Source organism: Chenopodium album, chromosome 9 (assembly GCF_948465745.1).
Source record: "Chenopodium album chromosome 9, dcCheAlbu1.1, whole genome shotgun sequence".
NCBI classification, from domain to species: domain Eukaryota; kingdom Viridiplantae; phylum Streptophyta; class Magnoliopsida; order Caryophyllales; family Amaranthaceae; genus Chenopodium; species Chenopodium album.
In genome coordinates, this window is record NC_137842.1 from 9,466 (window position 1) to 20,972 (window position 11,507).

The 11,507-nt window shown below is 34.5% G+C and overlaps 1 protein-coding gene across 4 annotated transcripts; it reads right to left on the reverse strand.

The window, feature by feature from the left end:
* Window positions 1-2,685: 2,685 nt before the first annotated feature.
* On the reverse strand, window positions 2,686-10,647 carry LOC145558149 (uncharacterized). 4 transcript variants are annotated; one of them, XM_081619282.1, is made up of 5 exons: window positions 10,488-10,647; window positions 10,109-10,230; window positions 9,471-9,957; window positions 7,743-8,913; window positions 2,686-2,875 (listed from the first exon to the last, which is right to left on the reverse strand). In XM_081619282.1, coding segments are annotated over exons 3-5 (1,191 nt in total). In that variant the 5' UTR covers window positions 9,489-9,957; window positions 10,109-10,230; window positions 10,488-10,647; the 3' UTR covers window positions 2,686-2,873. The 4 variants fall into 4 exon arrangements, with proteins under 4 accessions (XP_081475408.1, XP_081475409.1, XP_081475407.1 ...); XM_081619283.1 differs by lacking the exon at window positions 10,488-10,647 and having other exon boundaries at window positions 9,471-9,954; window positions 10,109-10,399; XM_081619281.1 differs by lacking the exon at window positions 10,488-10,647 and having other exon boundaries at window positions 10,109-10,399.
* Between the last annotated feature and the right edge of the window lie 860 nt (window positions 10,648-11,507).

Genomic DNA, 11,507 nt, shown 5'->3' on the forward strand with positions numbered 1-11,507 from the left:
TTTATAAATCGAACTAATGACATTACTTCTCATAAGGTTTGTCATTAGAAGTTCGCATCCCTTGATAGGACGTCATCAATATTCTCACTCTTAAACGTGCCTATTTTCATGGTCGTCATATTTTAGTTTTAATTAGTCAACCTTGACTTAAGAGCATAATTTATTTACCTCTTCTATGGTTTAAAAAGAAAATACCGAGAACCTTACTTGGGATGATTGCCTCACACAAAAAAAAAGAAAAAAATAGAACGAAAAAAAAAATCAAGAAATCGTTCTTAAAAAAAAAGATTATGATACAAAAGATTATTATCCTCAAAAAAAGAGAGAGAGAAAATAATGAATGATAAAACCGAGAAAATGATTTAATTATTTCTTGGATTTTACATTCGGAGGCCATCATTCTTTTTAAGCAAATAGTAATATATTATCCTTTAAAGATGAGCAATATGAGAATCATAATTTTATAAAAAAAAAAAAAACAAAAAAAAAAAAGAGATAAAGATCTCTATTGTAATCTAAGTGATCAACAAATACCATGGTATATTGATCATTTAAGGAGTATGTTCGGGTTGATTAATATTTCTAAAAATTTGATGAGCATTTTAAATCTAACTTTCTTTCCTTTCTCTTCTACCTTTTTCGAAAACAATTCATTAATATTACCTTGTTGAAGTCAACACTAATCATGACATTCCATTAATGATTGTTCGTGAATTTTCTTTTTAACATTTTTCATCAATAAACCAGCTTAGAGTGAATTCGTATTACAAGGATTAAAAAAAATAAAAAAAAAAAATAACAATCATTTTGACTTTGATTCATTGTTTGAATGCTTGGCAGAAAAGGTAGGTTTAAGTGAACGCGCTCAATTTCTCGTGATACACATTACTAGATCATCTTCCACATTCGCATACTAGTCCAATCATGGGTGACAAAGCAGCATTGGAGAAACTTAGAGAGAAACCTAAGGCCCTACGAGCAGAAAAATCCCAAATGAAGGCTCATAAAAAAGCAAAAAAGGTTAAAATAAAAGCAGAGAAAGAAAAAGAAAACATTCTGCAAGAAAAAGAAATAGCCGAAAGGGTAGAGGCCTTGGAGAAACTTGTCCGTCGAGCTAGCTCAAGGAATAAGTACTTCAATTATGAGCTTGCACCACAACCTAGTGGCAAGACTCTCCCAGAAAAGTTCTTGACTACGGATTTACCAACCTTTAAGGTTACAGACAATCCTAGGACTCACTTAATGAGCTTTATTGGAATTATGGCATTGAAAGGGGTTGAGCATAGCTTATATGCATGTACTTTTCCTCTTTCATTGGACCCAACTGCTAGATCATGGTTTTATAACCTCAATGCAAAACAATGCTTATATGTAACCTTAAGGACTACATATACCATTACCCTTTTTCTTATATAAAATTTACACAAAATTAAGGAAATAACATGTGTTGTTTAGAAGCTGATGAAGTATTTTCCTTTTTGAGTGTCCTAAAATAATCTTCTCATTGTTGATTCTTTCCATTTTAAACTCATCTTCAATGACACATTTACCTTCATGCCACATTGAATAAAATTGCATGGAAAAGTGTTTTTTTATATGTACAAGGTTAATTTGAATACAACAAAAACATCTATTGTTTTATCTTCTTCCAACATTGGATTATGTAACCATTAGCTGAAATAATATTCACATTAGCTGAAATAACTAAATATATAACTGAAATAATTGTAGTATTAACTGAAACAATATTCACAATAACTGAAACAATTGTAGTATTAACTGAATCAATATTCACATTAGCTAAAACAACTAAACATATAACTGAAACAATTGTAATATAAACTGAAAGAACATACACATTAGCTGAAACAACTAAGTATATAACTAAAACAATTATAGTATTAGCTGAAACAATCAAATATATAACTGAAATAATTGTAGTATTAACTGAAACAATATCCCTATTAACTGAAACAAATTAGTATATAACTGAAATAATAAATCATATAACTGAAATTAAAAAAATATCCACCATCGTCGTCACTCAGCAGTAGTGATTGTGAAATTATTGGTTTTGGTATGGATGCAAAAGAGTCGCAAAACCTAACGGCAAGTTCTTATCTCCATTAGCCATGTGGGGATCATAGAAAGATTATCTAATGTACACCGACTAAATCTCAAATCATAATCCTTCTTTTTCTTCAAGCTTCATTCATCAATGGCGGCTTCTCGCAACCCAGGTTAAACACTAGAAATTTCTATTTCCTTCTTTTACACGATTTTTCTTCCTCCATATCTCTTTATAAAAGTATCATAATCTACATGAATTTCTCTTTGATTTACAAACTAAAATAACAAAGATGTGGAAAATTAACAACAAAAATAACAATCTAAAAAGTTTCAGTATATATCTCCTTCAATGGTGGAAGAAGAAGGACGACGGTGGCTAGGAAGAAGCATGGCAGTGATTTGCTGCAGCAGCACGTCGGCAAGCGCAATGCTTGTGGCTGGGCCGCGGTGTAGGCATGTGGAGGAGAAAGAAAATAAAAATAGGGAAAAAGTGGGTCGTGATTGTGAAGGTGGTGATTGTGAAACTACTGGGTCACTCTAGTCCGACCAATTCTATTTGGTCAGACTGTCTAACCCATACTTTCACATTAAAGAATCATCAAAACTCACGAAGACTAAAAAAAGCAATAGATATAGATTATTGTAATAAATATAAAGGCAACGCTAGCATTTCAAAGTACAGTTACGCAAGAAATGTACAACTTGTACATAATTATCATACATGACCACATCGTTTTATTTGTATAACGCAAATGAACTCCAGGTCCTTTTTACCTCGTGACCATAGACTACGCCACACCATGCTCTGCAAAATAGGCAAATCAGCATTTATATTACATCTGCTTGGCATCAAACAATGTATGTCAAGGCTGCATTGTATATAGATAAATATAGATTCACTGTCCACTAAAGAGTATTCTTTTATCAAGTACTTTTGACATTGTTTCCACTGCTGCTTGATCTGTACAGATGAACAATAGTGAAATGTTGAATTTGTATCAACTTTTAATGACTTATTGTAGCAAAACAAATGTGTCAAATGTTAAAAAATCAACATTTCCTTCTCATTTGTTGGGGCTGTGTTAATGGATGGCAGTGAACCTGCATCTGAACCTGAGCAGAGTCGGGACCTGAATACGTTGAATCAAAATTCCCGTATTTACTTCACCTATAAAAGCCCAAATGAAACTGAAATCCTATTATCCAACTGCTGCCTCTATAATCCTTGAGACCTTGACCCATATTGCCCTCTCTTTCAGTCTTTCTAACTACTATGTAAATCTGACTTTTTTTCTTAAATTCAAAAAAAAAAAAAAAAAAATCATTTTGGAGCAACATTTCTCTTAATTCTCATGACTATGACTACTTATCAAGCTATCAGCATATCAATAATTAATGCCCAGATCTCAACGGTTTGTACTAGTTTATAATTTCAGATCTGGATTCTTCTAATCTTGTATATCTAGTATATTTCGTAATTCTACACAGTACAGTATAATTATTTAGATTAATTCGAGGCCTTCAATTTGCTACGTGTTCCTGGTAAATTAGAAGAATTACACATGCACATCATAAGAATGGTGTGCACTACTTAAAAAGCTAGTGTTTTATATTGAAAGAACAATTACCATATTTGAAAGAACAAAATCAAACCCCATTCTCAAAAAAAAAAAAAAAGGTGTAGGTATATGAATTTAAAAGTTGATATTTTATGTTCACATACACTTTTGCGATCAATTTTTTTTCACTCTCCTCTTTCCCAACTCTTTCTTTCCTTCCTACTTCTTTCCTTTAAATTTTTTCTCTCTCATTTTTCCAACTCATCTTCTTGTGATTCTCTCCTTTGCCGCCGAGCACCCTCCGTCTCCACCCACCTTAGTTGCCGCCTCTATGCTCGATGATTTATGGTTATGTGAAGTTGAGGAACATTAGAATTCAAACAATTTTTTTCTTTGCATTATAGATTGTTCTTTTGTTTATATCAAATGTTCTTTAATATTGTTAAGAATTTACACATTTTGGATTGATCTTCAACCATATACAAATTGTTCTTTTGGTTTGTAGATATTTGTTCTTCTGTTATATACTATTTGTTCTTTCGTCTATAACTTGTTTTTATGTTTATGATTGGTTGTTCTTTTGAAATATTGTAATTGTTCTTTTGAATTTTTATAATTATTCTTTTGAATTTTAAGGATTATTATGTTCTATTATAAATTAGGTGTTCTTTGGTTTAGAGCTTATCGTTCTTATGTTTATGACTAGTTATTGTTCCATTACATAGTAGCTATTCTAATTGAGAGTTGTTCTTTCAAATTTTTTTATAATTGTTCTTTTGGAAATTTGTAATTGTTCTTTTATAAATAAGAATCTTTAATGTTATTGTAACGTTTTTTTTTTTTTTTTTACAGTAGCGCATATGCAGGGTGGAGTTTGTCTTTGATCTTTTGGTAAACGAAATTCTTCTTCTAATACTATAGCGCACACATTTTGAGTGTATGTATGTGTGGTGTGTGTTGAGGGGGGGGGGGGGGTTGTTTTGTACCTTTGCAGAAAAAATTGTTCTTTTGCAATTTTTTTATATTTTGACCGTACACAACTTCCTCTAGAAGTGCACGTGTATAGATTCTAACTACTGTGGTTTCCTCACCTTCAATTATAGTTATACACTCTTTTATAGGCAACATCAAGCATTAATGATATTTGTAATAAAACAAAATTGGCAGACTCGATCTGAATTCAGAATTAGAAACTCCAAATGATTTGAATTCAGGTATATCATATCCGGAGTGGAGGCAGACTCGGATGCAATTTTAGGATCCAATTGCTAATCGGGTCACAGTCCGACCACTTGCCATTCCTAGATGCGTACGGTATTGCGGCTCAAAGGAAAACACTATAAACTGAAATTTACTTTCAATAAAAATCAATTTTTAAACTTCATTATCTTGTGCTTGGTTCCTTGTTAAGAAAAGGAAATCATATTAATGTAGAAGAGTCAGTGAGAAAGCAGAGGAAAACATTCAAACTTAGGAAACAAAGAAATTTTTTTCCACCCCAGGAAAAACTACTTTCAACCTAAACAAATACAGTTATTGCATCGCAAAAGAAGTTAAAACAGGAAAAGTAGCTTTGAAACATAAGATAAACAAAGTTTATAAGAAAAGCTCCCCAACAGTTATCGCATCTACATATCACTGAGAGAACAAATATCATCTCAATGAGCATACGGCCTTAACTCCGTTAATCACTAAGGGTCCATTTGTTTAGATAGAAAATAATTTCAATGGAAAATGATTCTCCATGGAAAACATTTTCCAAAGGAATACAGTTGGAAATTAGTTTTAAACAGTTTGTTTCCGTGGAAGAAAAAGTAGGGGGGAAAAGGAAAGAAGTTGGAACAGATTGGATGGATAGGAGAGAAAGATGTAAAGAGATATGGTGGAAAATGTGGCATACCTTCCTTGAGAAAGAGATATATTTTGCTCTCTTGGAAGGAATGTTTGCCCCTTATGAAAAAACTATTTTGCCCTCTTTTCAAAACAAACAGAGCCTAGATAAACCAAAAGGATGGGCGCAAAATAGATAAGAAAAAACTTTTTTACATAAACTTAAGAACCTTGATGGCGGTGCAAATTTTAATATTGTAGTTATTAGATTCCAACATCACCATGCCCCAATGGTCAGATGAGCAGACATGAAACAGACTGCACTAAAAGATAATTTGGAAGAGAGTTATAGTGTGCTGATACAAAACTTAATGGGGTTTTCTAATTGGTACCCCTTAGTTTATTAAAATTTTGGTTATAACCTCACTTTTAACATTGTTTAGATTGTATGTTACCCGGACTCTTCATTTAACATCCGTGTCGGAACCTCGACACTATGAGTCTATGACATGGATATAGACACTTTGATACTTTGTTTTAAGCCAAAATTATGGATACTATTCACAAAATAGCCGAGTCGGATACTTGTGTATCCGACAGTAGTACCCGAGTCCAGGTAACATAGCTTGTGATTTTATAACTTTCTTTTTGGTAGACTAAAGTAAAACTACTAACGACGGATATTAGGAGAACACTTAATTTGGCAATAATCCTTGACCATATAAGTAAGCTATTCCCCTTTTAATCGGGTCAATCAGGTGTATTCTTCATACTGGCAATATTTATGGCATCAAGCATACTAGAAGACGAAACTGATGAGAAGGTTCAGAATACATTTCACAAGTACTATAATCATAAAAGTTCCACTTAATTTTGCAGAGAATTTATCCCCCTTTCCCTTTTTTTTCTGAGAATTTTGCTACAATCAAATCAAAAATGTGAAAAACAAAAGATTTTGGGTGAGGAGAATGACAAATGATGTATTGATTCTAACGATAAATAGAGAGAGCTAGCACATTTGGCGGAAGATGATGGTTCATTCGGAAACAGGAAGGAGGGAAGGAAAGGAGTGAGAAATTGTGATTAGGTCAACTTAATTACAAAGTAATATTCGCTTAAACATGAAACTAAGCTGTAAAAATAATTCTAACGTAAACCACGCAACAAGGATAAGATCACAGGTGTTCAACATACACATTTTAAATGAAGGTACACGCCAAGACTTGTGAAAAAACAAGGGGTACCAATAAAACAAAAAAAATAAAAAAATAAAAAAATAAAAAACAAAATTGATGGACTCAACTAAATGTGAATCAATGGGCACAGATGTATGGTGAATACTACATTTGATCACTGCACACGACTTACGGCTAGCAACAAAAGTAGGACCGTATATCTCTACATGGCCTAGCAGTTCTAGCCAAGATTAAGCTTACAAGCCACACGATGCCAAAAAAAAGCTCTATAAGAAAATTCTTGCAGATAATGAGAGGTAAATTGTTTATCTTCCTCATTCATGCTTGGATTATTCAGTTCAAAAAAAGTAAGCACAGAAAAAGTTAAGACCACTTGTAATTGAATTTGCAGATGGAAGTGGAAAAGATGGGAACAACCAAGGAGTCAGTAAAAGATGAATTCAGTAGGTAGAAATGGCAGTAAGAGGTCATCCACACTCCAACAATATCGTATACAAGTATAAAGCCCAAAGGTGTAATTGTGTATAATCACAGGAACCAAACCTTAGAACGAAAACCCACTATTTCTCCGTATTGTATGTATAAGAACGGGGAATCTATTTATTTTCATTCTGTCAACAACTTTAACTCACCCCAAAAAATGCATAAAAGAGATATCTAGGGTTCACTTTAAACAGAAGAGCTGCATTTGCTCACCTAGCATCACTTGAAAGGTTCACTCAATAGCCAATTATAACAGGGTGAAAACAAATTGAGGAAAAATCAATATATATATTTTCTCTGACCCACGTCCCTTACCACGATTTCTTAAAATCAGAGAGCAAAATCATACCAATTAACGGCGAATATCCTAAACAAAAGCAAGAATAATGAAACTACCTCCCATACCATCAAATAACATCGATGACACAAACTGTCAATTTTTTGCACAAAAGATCAAGAAACTCGCACTACAATAAATCATTTTATAAAATGTCAAACAAAATCAGGAACATTGCGCCTATGCATAGAATAAGTTGCTAGTTGCATTGATATATATATATATAGCAGTATGCATAATAAAATGAAAAGGTTTCAGATAACTTACAATCATGGCCAGCGACAAAGCAGCTTCCAATATCGACACCACCATAATAATTTGTGTTCATGACATAATTCTTGACAGACAAAATTTTAGCCTCAAAAGAGGAGCCTTGTTGAAATGCAACTGGATTAGAAAGATCCTTAAAAATGGTAAGATACATATTGCGGATTTGTGGAAAAGGGCCGCTGAAATCATCACCAAAATCACCAGGTTCATGCTGCGCAATACCCGCATAGCAGAAATGTCCATCACCCAAGTACAACATCTCATTGAGGGTAAAACGCCCAATGCAACGGAAAACACCTCGAATATTCCGACCATCATGTGTGGACACATCAACTTTTGAAAGCTTGCGCATCTGTTTAACCTTTAACTCTTTCAAAGGTCCCAACTTAATGGGCAGAGCGCCGGTTGGACAAGACCGTAGGCCATACAAATAATGTCCTTGTCCATTAAAATCAGAAGCACTAATGTGGCTAATAGTATAAGTTTTACGACCAGAATTACAAGAGATCAAAAGGTTTTCAGAGTCCCACGTACCATGGAGGAAGTCGTATACAAGAATAACTATGTCTGCATCTTTCCACCCACTAATTAAGACCTTGTGCTGGTTTTCAACAACAGAAGCTCCAAAGCATTGGCATAGACCTCGGAGGGGGGTGTCGTCTAGAACTTGCCATGTCATAGAAACAGGATTGAACCGCTCAAAGCACTTAATCTTGTTGTCTGAAAATCTACAGGACCTCATAACTTTTCCCCCGATGACATAGATCATCCCACCTGCCACAAACCCGAAAGTACTTGGTTTCCCAGTCTTCATTGAAGGAACTCTATTCAGCACAAGATCATTATCAGTAAGGTCCAAAACATAAGCGTCACAAGGATAAACATCAGCTGTGAAATCGCGTCCAACATTTGCACTGTTATCTTCAATTTCGAAGGGGTGGCGAGACAAGCCCCCGAAAAAATAGACTTTGGAATTGAAATGAACACATCCCATGGAGAAAGGGTACTTGTCTTTAGGTAACACCAACATTGGAGTTAGAAGCTCAGTTGATTTCTCTGTTTTTATTTTGTCAAAAGATGGCAGCTTTACTTTATATAACGTATCAACGCTTCCCCCCAAAGCAATCTCATGGAAAAATATGTACAGGTCCATCCTTCTTCTGGAACCCTAATACCAAACAACCGAAAAAAAATCAAATCTTTGTGCATATAGAATGTGCCAAACGATTGAAAAATCATCAATACATAAAACCCAAGAATTTCATTCACCTAAAATCAAACTTTTTAAGAGGGGTTCAATCAATCCTGAGGTGTTAAACTATAGGCAGGCTCGGCTAGAATTCAAAGCTCAACTAGCCTCGCCTTGCCTCAAAATCCCAAGCTAAGCTCGGCTCAGGCTCGAATAGCCTCAACAAATTTCAGCTCAGCACTCGATTAGGCTCAAAAAGGGCAACACTTAGCCACCAAATTTGACTCAATTATCAAATTACGCTCCAAAATCATATAAAACTCGATAACAAGCAGCATATTGCACCATAGCAAAATCGCTTGTTCCACACTTTCAAAAGTTGAGTAATTATAACCAATAAAATAGTTCAATAATCCATCTAGAAGAACCCTAAATTGGCGGTATTGACAATGAACTCAACGATAGTGTGAAGCTAAAACCTATATTGTGCAATTGATATTCGATCGATGATTATAAAAATAAAAATAAAGACTTACCTGAGAAGCTGCTTCCATGGAGGATAGAAAGCTCAGAAACCGCTTCAATGGAGGAAAGAGAGAGAGAGAGAGAAACAGGTACGCAGCGTTTAGAGTGAAAATTAGTAAAATACCAAAGGCCAAGGGGTTAATATGTGAAGAAGATCTATCACGCGCACATAATGTGAACCGTTAGATCTATTATTATTCAACGGTTTAATTGAGGGTGATGAAAATCGGGAGGGAGATTAGTAGAAGCAGCAGAAGAATGTCTAATCATAGTAGGAGGAGGAGGTGGAGGTGGGCCCCAGTGAAAGTCCATTACAGGATGTTGTTGGTGCTGCAGAGGAAGCGGCGGGTGCTGCTTGTACTACAGCGGAGGATGCATGTGTGATGGTGGTAAGTGTTGCATGTGGTGTGGTGGTGGGCCTTGCTGTGGCGGTGGTTGGTGCTGGTGTTGGTGTTGGTGTTGCTGCAGGTGTTGGTGTTGCTGCAGGTGTTGTTACTGCTGTATGGGTGGTGGAGAGAGAGAGGGGTGGGATTAACTGATTAAGAGATGGGGATGAGATAAAATTGATAGAGAATGAAGAAATTCTAGATAAATAGAGGTAATTATCAAGTTGATGAGAGAAAAATGAGGAAAATTTTGACAATTATACCTGTAAGATTTCGTTCAGAAAAGGGCCAAGCTGTATTTCTTCACATTCTTCTGATTGTTCAGCCACCGTCCTTGGGTTTCGCTACTGGCTGCTCCATTATTCACGATTGTAAAGAATCCCACCTAATAATCCATTTTGAAGAAATTTTAAGGCTCAAATTCATAAATTATTAACAATATCAAACATTTTGAATTAAAATTCACAAACCATGCACTTAAATCCCCCCAAAATCCCAAATACAACTACTTTAATAAAATGATTCACTATTTTCTTCTTCCGCAATTCAAACAACTCAATTGCAAATGGCTCAATCTGATTAAAGAGAGCTTACATCAATAATAGGAAAACAAGTGGCTTAATCTGATTAAAGAGAGCTTACATCAATAATAGGAGGCTGGCCCTTGAGACCAACTTTCAAGTGATTCTTCTTAACCTCACAAGAGATGGACCTTGAATTTGTCCCAGGTGGAACGGGTACGCTTACAGTAACTTCTGGCAAGGACTGTACCCATGAGTAGTTCTCCATGTCTTGACCATTCCCTATGTTCGGTTCTTGCTTGCTTGTCTTAAAACCATTTTGCTTAATTTATTCGTCTACACCCTTAAATCACTTCCTAAAAATGCGTGCAAACCCAATTGTTAAAATTGCTATGTTACGGAGGGAGTAGACCACTTATCACTACCTAAAAAATGTCACTAGGACGGGGGGACTTGCAGTACAAAGGATTGTCCATTACAATGTAGAATAAACAGTTGGTTTATTTTTAACCAAAACCATGAGATGATATTAGATTAGAAGTTAATGGAACAAGTCAAGAAGCATGAGTTATGATCAGGTACGTATTGTATGTATGCAGTAAGAAGCACAACATATCCACATTAACCAATTCATATATTATTGCAAACCTTATAAACCCAACTCATAATATATTGCAAAAAAATCACCTACAAACTCCAATTACTCCATATACCCAACTCCCGTTTTCTCAAAAAAACATCCATTAAAATCACCAAAAAAAAAAAAAAAAAAAAAAACCCAATTCCTATTTCTCAAATATAATCCAAGAAAACCGAATTCCCAAAAAAAACCCAACTCTTCCTTCTCACAGATCATCCATCATTCATAATCTATTGTGCATAAAGCAATTCAACAACTGAAATTGTAACCATAAACCCTAATTCATATACTCACGCATTTTAAGGTGGAGATTTAGGAATGTAAACAATCTAATAATTGTTATTTTGATTTTTAAAGTCTATACTAGTTACAACATTACTACTTCTATAAATCTATAATTATTGCAAAAAATCAATATTACACATAAAACAAAAATCCCAAGTCCCCAATAAATACAAAGGGTAAAATTAGAAAGACTTTTAAGTTAAAGGGGTATGGGCT